Genomic DNA, 13,100 nt, shown 5'->3' on the forward strand with positions numbered 1-13,100 from the left:
TAGGGCAAAAGAAAACTATATTTTTAGCTAATTTTTAAGTGTATGTATTTTTTAATGGATTTTCTTTTCCCAGGTCATTTTTCTTTTTTTTTTATGTATTTATTTATTTTTTCCAATTTTCAGGTAATTTTATTGTAATTTTTAATTCATTTATTATTTTCTATTTTATTTATTTTTTTGAATTTCTTGCTCATTTTTGGGTCATTTCTTCTTTCATTGCTTTTGTCGCCTCCCATGTTTTTGAAAGAAATCAAGCCAGTTTGCTCAGTTTTCAAAGGGTTAAAATGCCCATCCCTAGCATAAGCCCTGGTACAGCCCTGGCATTTCCAAATCGCATATACTTGTAAATTAATGTGCAATATGGCATGCATAGTTCAGAGAAGCCAATTAAAATAAAGGCAATAAAAACTGCGCAAATGCAGCCTAAGGGTTAATAACTGCACATTTAGGCCTCACCAGAACCATTAACTAAACCCTGGGACGCAGCTTTTTCAGCAAAGAGCAGCCTTCACTGATTTATACTTCACCTAAGGTACCGAAACGGCTCACAAAGCACCACGAGGTCCTTACAACACTCTGTCTTCCTCTGCCTCGCTGTCTGAGTCTCTCTCTTTTTGTGGCTCATGCGGTTTCTTTCTTGCTCACTCACTATTTTGTTATCACTCACTATCTCCTAACTGATGTTTTATCAGCATCCCACAAGCCACGCCAAGGCAGCAGGCTGTTCCCCGCCTAGTAAAAAAGTCTCGGTGCTAAGAGGAAAGAGGGGAAACAGTCAGCAGAAGCAGGCAGTTAAGAAACTCATTACCTTGCAGCACATTAGGGCCGAAAAGCGTCACGATAATAACTTTACTCACACTGCCAGTTTAGCCGGGGTTTACTCTCGTTTGTGACACCTGTGAGGCAGCTGTGTGTGTGTGTTTGCACATAATCCGTGCAACTGCCTCCCATATCCACAGCTTAATACTGTCCCCATTCACTGTGCAGCGCTGATAGCGTAGCTTAGCCTGCAGCGAGCGAGCCAGCCACGTAGCGCCTGTTTAGTGCAGGTATAAACGATAGGACTTCCATTAAGAGGATGGAAACACATTACAGAAAGGCTTTATTACACAGCTGGGCGCTGCTGATTTCTGATGTGGTTTCACATTTACTGCCAACATGTAAACTGTTATGAATATTATTGTTGAAATAATATCTCTCTCCATCCCTTCCTGTCACTTCCTCCCCCCTCTGCTCCCCGCTATCTTCCCCGTGCTGTCTCGTCCTCCCTATCCATCTCACTATAAAGCAACAGTATTGCAGCATCTGCAGTGTGTGCCTTCAACCTGAGCGCCATCACTCAGGCCTTCAACGGGCCCTTTCGCTCCCAGGAGAACCCTCGCTCCACCTGGCTCCCCACAACCAACCCCATCCACAACTTCCAGGTGAGTTTGACTGCTTAAAGTGACACTTTGTTGATTTTCAGCCAGCTTTCTATCACAACAACCTGGGTATTTCTTGTAAGTTAACTGTGGCAAACGTACCTCCATATTGTCAGTGTCAAATCTTTCTGCTGTTTTATCCGTAAAATTTTTGCTGGCTTCCAAGCTTTTGTTCGAAGTACAGATTGTATGTCTTAATTTTTGTTTCCCAAAGAGTATAGAAGCTTATTGAGAGAGGCCCACCTCTGTCTCTCGCTTTCTCTCTGTTTTTCGGTCAAAGGCAGACCAAACTCATATCAAAAATGTCAAACTAAGCTGTGCTGATCAAATACAGATATTCTCTTACTGCATTTTAGGGATGCACGAGTCTTGCTAAAATGTGAGTCACCATTTGTCTTCCTAAGAATTGAGATCACTATTCTCTCACACAATTCTTTTTTTTTTCAAAAGAAATATTTATTGCGTACTGACATGCTCAAATGAAAAAAACACGCTTGAGATGCTTGACGGGCTTTGAACAGCCGACATTAATGTAAGACTTAAAATGCTTGACTTACATAGATCATATATCAAAGCGCTGGACTGAAAAACAAAAATCCTCATGTCTTTCCGTCTCTTAGTTTTGAACATCAAAGTGATGAATTTAAATGCTAATATAACAAATCGAATGTAAAGTTTCATCTTTAGAATAAATAACACAAATGCTACGTATCTTACGTATCTTGAGTTGAGCAGCTGTAAATCAGTGGATGTTTGGTTTCCTTTTGTTCTTCGCAATGAAAGTCCCATGTTGTTTTGGATATTTAATGGCTTAAACTGTGAAGCAGCCAAAAGAGGAATTTTTTTTTTTTCTGCAGTGAAAGCGATCATGAAACTGTAAAATAAGGCAGATATCTGGAAGTACAAACAGCAGTGCAGGAATTTTTTTTTACAAATATTAAGTTTTAAAAGTCACTAAATAGTCTGAAATTCAAATTTGTGAGGTAATAATACCTCCAAACATTTTATTCAATTTAATTTATCATTTTTTAAATTTATTTTTTGTCAAAATAAAACATGCTCCTCTGTGTGAAAGTCCACATTTCTGATGTAACAAATATTTAAACCTACCAATGATGCTAAAACTTCTTTTTACCTTTTACTTTCACTTACTTGTTAGCAAAATGTAGATAAACTTTCCTCATTACTACTTACCTTTATACTTAAATGTAATGTTTGAAAAAGAAAAAAGATGCTTTGGATGAAAATCAGTCTTAAATTTGGTGGTATTAAAGGCTTTGGAAGCTTTAAATTTAAGTGCTTGGTACTTGTACTTGTAGACACCCTGTAATTCAATCCACAATTATCTTTACACACTTCAGCTGACTAACTGTGACAAAAAACATCCTATTTTGCAAAGATGTCGCTTGTATATTAAGAGACAGAGAGGCAACAATGAGTCCATTTTTTCATGCAGCCCAAAATCACACATTTGTCTCAGAGGGCTTTCATATCTTTACAACATGAAACAACAGCCTCAATCCTCAGACTTTCCATTTGGATGAGGAACGTGTCCGCAGTCCAGTCCCTCTGGGAATTTGTAATCTTGTGATCACAAAAAAAGCATCTAACTGAAAGAATGCTTGCCAATTTCACTGATCACAGCAGGTTTCTGCAAAAAGATATTTCAAACCCAAGTCAAATTCAAATCAGGACTCATCCCAACAAATCAGTTTCCATGTAATGACAGTGGAAATGACTTTGTTTTCCAAACAGACAGTTCTTGTTCCCAGGCTGCATCACTCCAATGTAAACTCCCTAAATTACATTTTTTTTAATTAGAAAAACTGAACCGATCTAGTATGTAAAACCATTCGGTGACTACAACACAGCATTTACTCATCTTATAGACTGAATTCATCCTGAAGAGACTGCTCATTGTTTCATAAAGAAAATAAAACCAAAAAAATAACAATATAAATGTCTAATAATGCAAATATCAGATACCCTTTATTATTGAAAAATCATTGCTATACTTCTGAAACCATCTACTGCTCCTAGCATCATCCAAAACATGGAATCTACCAACAAATCAATCTCTCATTTCAAGAATGAGCAGAAGCTGCACGGCGGAGCTAAGCTGCAGCCCAAACAAAGCCTTCAGAAGGCTGTCATTTCATATTTATTCTTCTGCACTGTCTCATTAAAGTGCTGGATTGTTGCTGTGGTCACATTGCAATCACAGTGTAGTTTTGCTCGCCTGAAAAAAGTTTCAGTGCACTGAGAATAGAATTAAGGATTGAAACAATCAAAGCAGACATGTAATTGATTTTGTAAATGTAAATGAGCGTGTGCTTCTCCATTGTTTGGTTTTTGCCTCTTTCTGCCTTCCTTTCTGTTTTTTATTGCATCCATGTCACATTTTTACATCTTTTCCTCTCCGCTTCAGTGTGGCACCATAGACGACGAGGGTCCCAACGATGGTCTGACTGAGCGCAGCCTGCAGGACGCCCAGCGGCTCTACCTGATGAACGACGTGGTCCAGCCGGAGTCTGTGGATCCGCTGGTCATGCAGGATGACGTTCGCTTCTCCAACCTGGTCGTGGACATTGTTCAGGGCATGGACACCCTCTACCATGTTATGTACATCAGCACAGGTAAGTGATGGCGGAGAAATAAAACAAAATATTACTTAAGGGCTCCTGCAGATCCTTAAAAAGTCCTAAAAGGCATTCAGTCCGTTATTCTAATAACGTTGCCTTAATTGGTATTTAATGTTTTGATTTTTTTTTTGAAAAGTCTTGAAAATGCTAAGACATGGGAAGAGGGCATTTGTTAATTTCTTCTTTTTTTTGAGGTTGTATCATAAAATATATCATCAATATAATTGGTAACATCTTTTTTTAATAAAAAAGAGGAATTTATAACCAGAAAACTGGTATAAAAGATCCAGTGACACAGTGTATCACTACACTCTGAAGAAGGTGAAGGTCAATACACGCTGTTGTATCTTTCATGTTTCTGTCCCTTTTATGCTTTTCAAACTATCCTACGTGCCTGGACCAAGATCTTTTTACAACAGTTTTTTTCGGTCCTGGTTATTTTGAAGCATTCCCTTCCATGTGCAGCATCAGTGGTTAGAGTGACAATAAAAATGCTCCTGCCGCCTTTTTCTTTCATCTTTTTTTATGATTTAGAGAATACCTCTCACATTAAAGTCACGCAGATCAGGACAACAGAACCAACAGCACTCGTATTTTGTGTCCGCCTGGGTTGCATAGAGCGTAGGATCCACTGTCTGCTAGTTAGTTTTCATTGTCCTTTGGACGACAGGGAATTGCAAATTCAGTGAGAGTTTGCAGCATTGTTTAAATCCCGGTACAAGGCAATGCATATGCTGCTCAGTATATTCTATAAAACATTTTTCAAACTCGGCACCGAGGGAATCAAGGCAGTAGAGTCCCACATGAGTGAGAAACATAAAATCACCCAGAAACCCTGCCAAAAAAAATGGCTAGGTATTTCCCAAAAAAAGCCATGTTTTGTTAAATAAAAGTGCATTTTAATTTGCCTGTTTACAGTTTTCTGATATTTCATCTTCTTGTCCAATCAGAATATGGCACCATCTTAAAGGCACTGGCGACGCCCAATAAGAACCTACAGGGCTGTTACTTGGAGGAGATGGAGCTTCTTCCATCGGGGGTGCGAGAACCAATCCTGAGCCTGCAGATCCTGCACAGCGACAGGTCGCTCTTCGTGGGGCTCAACAACCGAGTCCTGAAGATCCCGCTGGAGAGGTGCTCCACCTACAAAACAGAGATGTGAGTAAAAATGTCACCATCTGGTAGAAAATTTTACCATTTGCGCTATTGCAACCCAAACTTAGCTTCATAAAATTTAAAGTGGAAAAAATGTCTCAGCTCAAACAAGCCTATAATCTTCACTGTTGTGCTGAGAAATGGTTTATTTACAGCTCACAGCAACGTAATAAAACACAGTCTCTGGCTTTTGTTCAATATCTAACTTCCTGTCCAGTGTTAGCTCAGTTTCCTTGTTTACTATTTAACATGAATGCCACTTTCACACTGAACGTCCCGCTGGACGCTGTTTTAATTTTAAACCTCAACTGGAAAATAAACAAATCGTACTTTCTGTACTTCTACAGTTTTACAACAAACTACGACTTTCTCGACTCTCAAACTGTGGTTGACTGTGATTACCACATCCCTTGTTGCACATCGTTCCTCTTTAGTCTTTTCTCTCGTCACCTCTGTGCCATCTGCTCTGATTGTTGTGAGACTACAAGAACAAAATGATGAGCCCGGCGAGGAACACTTAGTCTTCACTTTCTGGAAGCAGTCGTGCAGTATACACAGTGTACATTTTATTGTTCGTTTTATGCGTTTTGGCAGTGGATTCATTTTAACCTGGTTGGTCCGCTATTGAAGGTAATTATCTGTCTTCAACTAGGATTAATGTCTGGAAGACCTCGCCTATAATCATTAAAGTCTGTATGGAACCAGACAAATGACTGGGGCGGTATCTGCTCACTAGAGGAAATTAATTTGTTGTGCTGGCGGCTGTTTTTTTTTTTTTTTCTAGTAATGAAAGTTGTGCATAATACAGAAAGAGCACAGTTCTGGCTTTTGTTTGTGTCTGAATCAGAGGACAAACAAAAAGTGTGTGTGAAGCTACTTTGTACGCTGCCAGAGAAGTTTCTCTGAAGGCATGTTTGTGTGTGTGTGTGTGTGTGTGTGTGAGTGAGATATAGCAACAGAGAGAGGGAGGGAGTGCTCTGCCTTCTCCAGCTTCAGCGTTATTCATGTGAAAGTCTGCGTCTCGAGGGTGAGCGACGGGAGGAAAGCTCACTGGCTGTTTGTCCAACCTTCTGTATCTCATCAGTGCTCTCAATCAGGATCCTCAGCCGGCTACCTCAGTCCTTCAAAGTCAACTTCATTTTAGCATACAAATGGCTTGGTGCTATTTTCACTGTGTGTGTGTGTGTGTGTGTGTGTGTGTGTGTGTGGAGGGCAGTCTACTCAGTGTGATTTGTGTGTGGGTTGGTGCTTGGACGACTTCTTATATGCGCGCTGCCTGATGAGTCAGCTCGCTATTTCTACTAAATCCAAACTCCTAGACACATGGGAGCAGACACACACACACACACACACACACACACACACACACACACACACACACACACCAGCGAGGGAAACTATTGCATTTAATAAGATGTGGGTGAGATATGTAAGATGAGAGAGACAGAGAGGAACAGGAAGAGAGAGAAAACAAGCCAAGAGAAATAAAGACACAGAGAATAAGCCAAGCAAGCAGCCAGAGTCCTATTTAAGACACCGTGGGGTGAAATGATAAAAAGAGTGGGCTTCAAGGGCACCAGGAGGGGGGGTTAGGGTGGTTGATGTAGGACGGTTCGTCTTTAATCCAGACTGTGATACCCCGCTCACCTCTGTGGCTCGCTCGCTCGTACAATCTTTCAAAAGCCTTGCAGCCGAAGCAAACAGAGCTGCAGAATATGACAGATGTCAACCCGTGCGTCATCGCGACACCTGAGCTCGTCTGTGGGGACTGAGGCAAATGGGAAAGGGCAGATGGGTGACGACAAGTCGGGAGATTAAAGGAATTCTTCACCTGCAAAATGACCATTCGTATTTCAATTACTCTTTGTGTGCTACCTTAAATTCATGAAAAAAACAGTTTTTTTCACCAAGGTGAACTGAGAATCCAAGAAGGTGAATGTTCCTCATGAACTGAAGTCATGAGGGTCCACATTTAACAGCAGCAAAACAATATTGAAGCATTCATTAACAAACTCTCACACAGCTCGTGCAGCATAATCCGAGACTCATTTATCCAGTCGTTTGCTCAGTACTTCCCAAAGTATGTTTTTTCTCTAAAACTTTCTATTTAAAACACGTCAGTACAAACAGTCTCCTGTACAGACGAGTAGTGTGCCTGGGCCGGCTGTTGTCAAACACGATCTTTGTTTACGTCAGTGATCATCTTAACAAACTCTTCTTCAACCATAACCACTTTTAACTGAACCATTCACATAATTCAACCATGGTGGTTTATTTGGAGTCTGTTGTTAGCTACCAAACATTTACAGAATGTGTTGCATTCGCGTGTTGTCATGTAGCCAAACGGAGACAGTAGGCGCATCATTTTGAGGCTGAACTTGATCTGAACATCATCCGTAAATATCTGAATGAACGCTGTGTGACCTGTCTGGTTTCGTCGGGCTCAGGTGGAGTATCACCGCAGACTGTATGAATAAAGTCCGTGGGTACTGTGACATTACCCATTGGTTTGTGGTCTGCCATTTTGAAGCCTTGGGTTTAGCCGTCACCTTTTTTTTTTTTTTTCTTTTGAACCAGAAGTGACTATAATTAATCTTAAATATGCATGGTTTTGGGCCTTGATAAAATGTCAGTGGTTAAGTTCAGCCCCCCCATACAGTTCTCATGGATGCTGAAATTAACTATAGAGACAAAAGCGGGGGGGGTCTGTGGGGATTTACTCTGTTTTGGAGCCAGCCTCAAGTGCTCATTTGATGAACTGCAGTTGTTGGCTCGTAATTTTTCATCCTCAGACGTTGCTGCTTTGATCGACACTGTAGATCTGGTATTCAAGCAGGTGTCCAAAAGGCAGCGAGGGGGTCATATCAGGCAAAACTCAGGCAGGCAGAGAAAATGTCAGGAACGCTCAGGCAAAAGTACAACTGACAATCTGGTGGAGAAGGATTGGAAACGTCCCAGTATACAGATATGTTACTGGGCTTATGGGTAAGTGAGAACGTGTGTGGGCAGAGGAGGTCAGGTGAGGGGAAATGGCGGGGTTATTGCAGGGCGAGCGGGCGGCGTTGGCCAGATCTGAGGTGACAGTTGAGTCGGTTCACGGCAGGAGAAGAAAGGCAGACAAGGAAAATGTGAGAGGAGGAAATTGGCTGACATTGTAACAGAGAAAAGCAGAAAATCATCACATTGGAGAAGCTTTTCTAAGGAGGGCGCTTGTTTTTCTGTTGTGTGTGCTACTTACAGGCAAACACACACACAGACACGCTCTCAAAGCAGAAGGAGCAATTAGCCAAGGAACAGTTACTTTAGTTGATAGATATTGACACAGAAAGAGACTTTTTCTTTTCGATGAAGGGGGTAGACTGCAGCTCTGCCGAGCCTTGTATTCTAACTTTTTGTCGATCTTTGTATTTAACCAGCTCTGCCAGTGTGAAATCAGCCGTTTTTTTTTTCCTTTAGAGCTCTGTAAACAATGGGTACTATGGCGAGGGAAAAGTTTAAAAAAGAAGAACTTGACAAGAAAAACTTCTGCAGCTTTTACTGCACTACCCTGTCGCAGAATTCAAGTTGTCTTTTGGGCTCTCAGAGCAAAACTGGATTTAAGTCTCACTAATATCTGATACCAGTGCACAGAATCAGGGACGGGTACTGAAACCTGTTTTTTTAATGGGAACTGGTGCTGAATTATTAAAGACCAGAGTATTGATAAGCTCTGACATTAACGGTCCTGCTGTTGGTATTGAAGAAATAAAGAAAATATTTTTCTTGTTTATGCAGGTTAAATAAACGTAATCTTTTACAGTTTTTATCTCACCAACTCAAAGATAAAAATATTTGTTTGTGATGCATTTTCGCTCCTCAATCCAGATGAAGAGCTCTGTGTGTCGAAGCTTGGCAGCCTGCTGCATGTGCGAGGGGCGAGGTCAGCTCTGCCACTCTGTCTTCCTCACACACACACACACACACACACACACACACACACACACACACACACACACCCACACACACACACACACACACACAGTGTCTCATAATCACACAAGAGCCCTTTTGACACATGCTTCAAAGTCTGGTGATACTTCAGAGTTAATGCCGACATCGCTTGTTGCAACAAGTGCAACGACTATTTTGTACGTAAACGCTGAAACACAGGCAACTTTTCAAAACGACTAGACATCACATACAGGCAGAGGAATACACTGTTTTCGACTGCCTGGCTCATGTTACCCCATTCACCTCAGGTACGTCATTGTCTTTAACAGTGGTTTGTTCAAAACTAGGCTATTGCAGAATGCTACTTTATATACTGCACTTACATACATAGAAAATAAAGCAAATTGAATTTTTTCATTACATTTTTTTCCTCTCACAAAATCCCAAAAGAACCGATAAGAGCACCGTTAAAATACCCCCAAAATAAGCAGTATTGAGAAGAGTAGTAGTACCGTTAAAATCTTAATGATATCCACTCCCAGACAATACCTGAGTGTGTATTGGAGCTGGAAAGCATTCGTTCATACCTATACATGAAATCCAAAGCTGCTGGTTTGCAGGAACATAGCAGGAGGCAATATTTGTGAATTATTGACCAACTGGAATCTGTTGAGGCAGCTCGCCCACAGCCAACAGTTTTTCCTCTAAATGCCTGTCAGGACCTTTCCGAGAACAGCTTCTTAAATCCTCTCCAGAAACTGATCGGGCTCACCACTTGCACAGCTCCTAAACCTGCTCCCAGTGTGCCTGGTATCGCTACGTCTGCAGCAGCTCCAGATTAAAGACTTGTTGATTCAAGGGCTTGCAAACACGGGAAACTGGAGGATCACCGCCACCGTGTTTGCATACATAAATATTGCACGCCAAGATTAACAATTTATTGGAAATTTAACAGAAATTCTTGGAAATGCCTCTCTAAATGCATTCGTTTTTTGCCAAAATAATAACAAAAAACCTCTTGAGATCCTCAGAGGATTATCACCAAGCTCTGGTTTTCCGCTGAATACTTTTTCTTCCTTTCTTTACTTTCCCTGTCCGTCTCCTCGGTTCTCTCTGTTCAGCTTGTGTGGAAAAAGACCCATCTGCTGTCCCACTCTTTGTCTGAACACACTCCCCGTCATTGTACTGCTGACTGAATGAGCTTTTCCTCATCTTCTCTGCGGTGTGTGTGGTCGTCCCATTCACACACAGCCATAGGTCCATTCACGCACTGATAACAGCTGAATATACCCAGATGGTTTTATAGCTGACAGCAGCTCGTCTGCAGACACACATGCTGCTTTTCACCATCACACACACACATTTACATAAAAGGGGAAGAATTACAGCACGCCAACAGCCCGGATGAGACACGATTTATTAACAGTAGTGCTGAACGATAAAATTTTATCGTCATCACAATATGAACTTGCTAATCAACACATTGCAATCGACTGACGGAAACACGATGAATAAGGAAAATATTAACACCCACAATGAACGTTTAAAACTAACCACCGCCAAGTACCAAATGTGGTCGATTATCGGTATTTTGTCATTAACAGTCGTGCTGCTTTTGTCCTGTGCTGTCCGTCTGTGTCGGAGTTTGATCCTCACACAGGAACAGTGTGTTTATGGTGCATTCAGGTGCACATTATAAACTCAATAATCTTCCCTCCACTGGCCGCAAAGATTGTTTTAAAATGGAAAAGCTTCCATTTTTTCTTAATTTCTTTGTTGAAAAACAGACATCATTATTACTTGTCTTTTACTACATTATTTTTAATCATTTCATGCTAAAATCATAACAGTATCCCAATAAGTGTAGATATTAGATATTGCAGAAATCAGACCGTTGACCAACTCCGATATTTCTTTTTAAAGCCAATATGTGCTTATGCTGATGACATACCAATATTATTGTGCATATCTAGTTTAATCACCTTAAAAAATAAAAATTGTTGTGTTTTCGTTGCCTCACAATGAGCTGTTTATATCTACATAGTGAGCAAGTCCTCATCTATGGAGATCGACAAGTTGCACCGCAGTTTTTCTACAGTAGCCCGGACCAGACACCGGATCTACACAGGGACATTCATGTTTTTGTGGCAGCCACCGTAGTTTTTTCGGGATGAGCAGCTGTGGAAAAACACAGATTTTTTTTTTCAACATTAACTGCTTTATTGAATGTTTTTTTCTGGATTTAATCATCCTGTCCGTTTGCTTTGAAGAGGAAGAGTTCGAAAAGAAGAGTTGATAATGCGGCTCACGGCAAAAACCTCCTCAACAATGAACACTGAAGGAGTTACATCCCGGAAAAAAAGTTTCAGCTGATTACAGTCTGCCGTCACCACTTGATAGTAAATCCCCCTAAATTTAACACACCAGTCCTTTAAAGTAGTAAGACGTTGGACCTGTAGCTAATACGCACACTAAAGTCTTGTTTCTCTTTCGCAGGTCATGTCATCATTGCAGGATTAAACATTACACGTACATAACTGATCTGCTGTGTTATAAAGTATCCTCCTGGTAATGGTATAATGTATGGACTGTGCTGCACGGAGGCTGTGATGCAGAAATGCTTCATGAGTGTCAGTGTGTCTGTTTCTAATTGTTTAAACATGGAGTTAAAACGCTGGCTCTTTAAGAGTTAAGCTCACGGCAGCAGAAACACATGTTGGTTTGAACGCCTGTGCTGTTGTTTCAGTCTGAAAACTCAATTAAGTTTAAGTGCTTTAATGTTCAGGTTCCCTTTGTTATTGATCCGTATTGGCGACTCTGGCGAGTCTTGCAGCCCTGAGAGCAGAATAACATTTACATCACCATCTTTAACTGAAGCGCTTTTTTTCCCCACACAGCGAAACCTTTTCAGCAGCTGCTGATTTGTAGCCTTTTAGTGATAGCTCGCAGACAAACGCTGCAGCTTGTGAGTCGTCCCGTGTGTGTGCGTGTGTCCTCTATTTGTGGTAATTATATTTGACCTAGCCATTTGGCACCTGTGGCTAACAGCACCGCTCTGTCCTCCACCCAGCCTCTATCTCTCTATCTATCTCGCTCTGTTAGTGAAGTGATTTATTTTGGCTGCAGTGGCATGCTAGCTTAGCTGCAATGTTGCATTCATCAGGGTTTTTTTTCACCGAAGGAAGAACAGTTGATGAAACTACCGGTCTCACTCCAAACAGCGACATACACCTGCAAAAAGCCAACTTTGAAAGTAAGCGCGGTGCTTTTCTTTTTGTCAAAACTGAAGGCGTCAGAGAGGGAAGAGTTTTACATGACGGTTCAGTTGAATGTTGGAAGTTTTTAGTTTTTTTTTAACTTTTTGCAGTAGAGAAAGAAAAAGATAAGAAAAATACAGAAACAGAAATAACTACAAGAAGGAGGCAAAGTCGGAAACACTGAATAAATGAGGAGGATAATGTCGGGGAGGATGAATCGGAACAAATCTGGCTTTCTGTGGCTGCAGCTCGTTTCCTGCAGCCAAACCGCCGCTCTCACATCTGCTTACATAAACATTACGTTTTATTACAAGAGGTACAATTGTCCTGCTGGTGATAGTTAGATTCCCGCCTGAGGGGCTTTGGTTCAATTTGCTGAGTGTGTGTGATTAACAGTGACCTGGCAGCAGTCGTGAGGCCGAGGCAGCTTATCCTGCCTGCAGCAGGAGTTTAAAACAACATCAGGAAACCACTAAGTGGTCATCGAGGAAAACCGCTGACCATTAGCATCTCTGCTACAGTCTGTGTGTGTGTGGCTGCTTGTTAAAGCCAGTGTGCATGACATGTTGAATGCAGCTTTGGTTATACCTTAGCGTCTGTCCCTATAGGGGCCCTATACAGCGATGTGGGCTTCCCTGTCTGTCTGTGTGTGAGGGGAGCTTACAGGCCTGTCCCCAGCAAACCCAATTTACAGT

The 13,100-nt window shown here is 41.3% G+C and overlaps 1 protein-coding gene across 5 annotated transcripts in view; it reads left to right on the top strand.

Moving 5' to 3' along the window:
* sema5ba (sema domain, seven thrombospondin repeats (type 1 and type 1-like), transmembrane domain (TM) and short cytoplasmic domain, (semaphorin) 5Ba) overlaps positions 1-13,100 on the top strand; it is a 226,256-nt gene that overhangs the window by 177,139 nt on the left and 36,017 nt on the right. For all 5 annotated transcript variants that reach the window (XM_042495042.1, XM_042495045.1, XM_042495043.1 and 2 more), the window contains 3 exons: positions 1,289-1,424; positions 3,850-4,057; positions 5,014-5,221. In XM_042495042.1, coding sequence (XP_042350976.1) covers positions 1,289-1,424; positions 3,850-4,057; positions 5,014-5,221 — 552 coding nt within the window. The remainder of the gene's footprint in view (positions 1-1,288; positions 1,425-3,849; positions 4,058-5,013; positions 5,222-13,100) is intronic.

This window comes from Plectropomus leopardus, chromosome 10, assembly GCF_008729295.1.
Source record: "Plectropomus leopardus isolate mb chromosome 10, YSFRI_Pleo_2.0, whole genome shotgun sequence".
In the NCBI taxonomy this organism is placed as follows: domain Eukaryota; kingdom Metazoa; phylum Chordata; class Actinopteri; order Perciformes; family Serranidae; genus Plectropomus; species Plectropomus leopardus.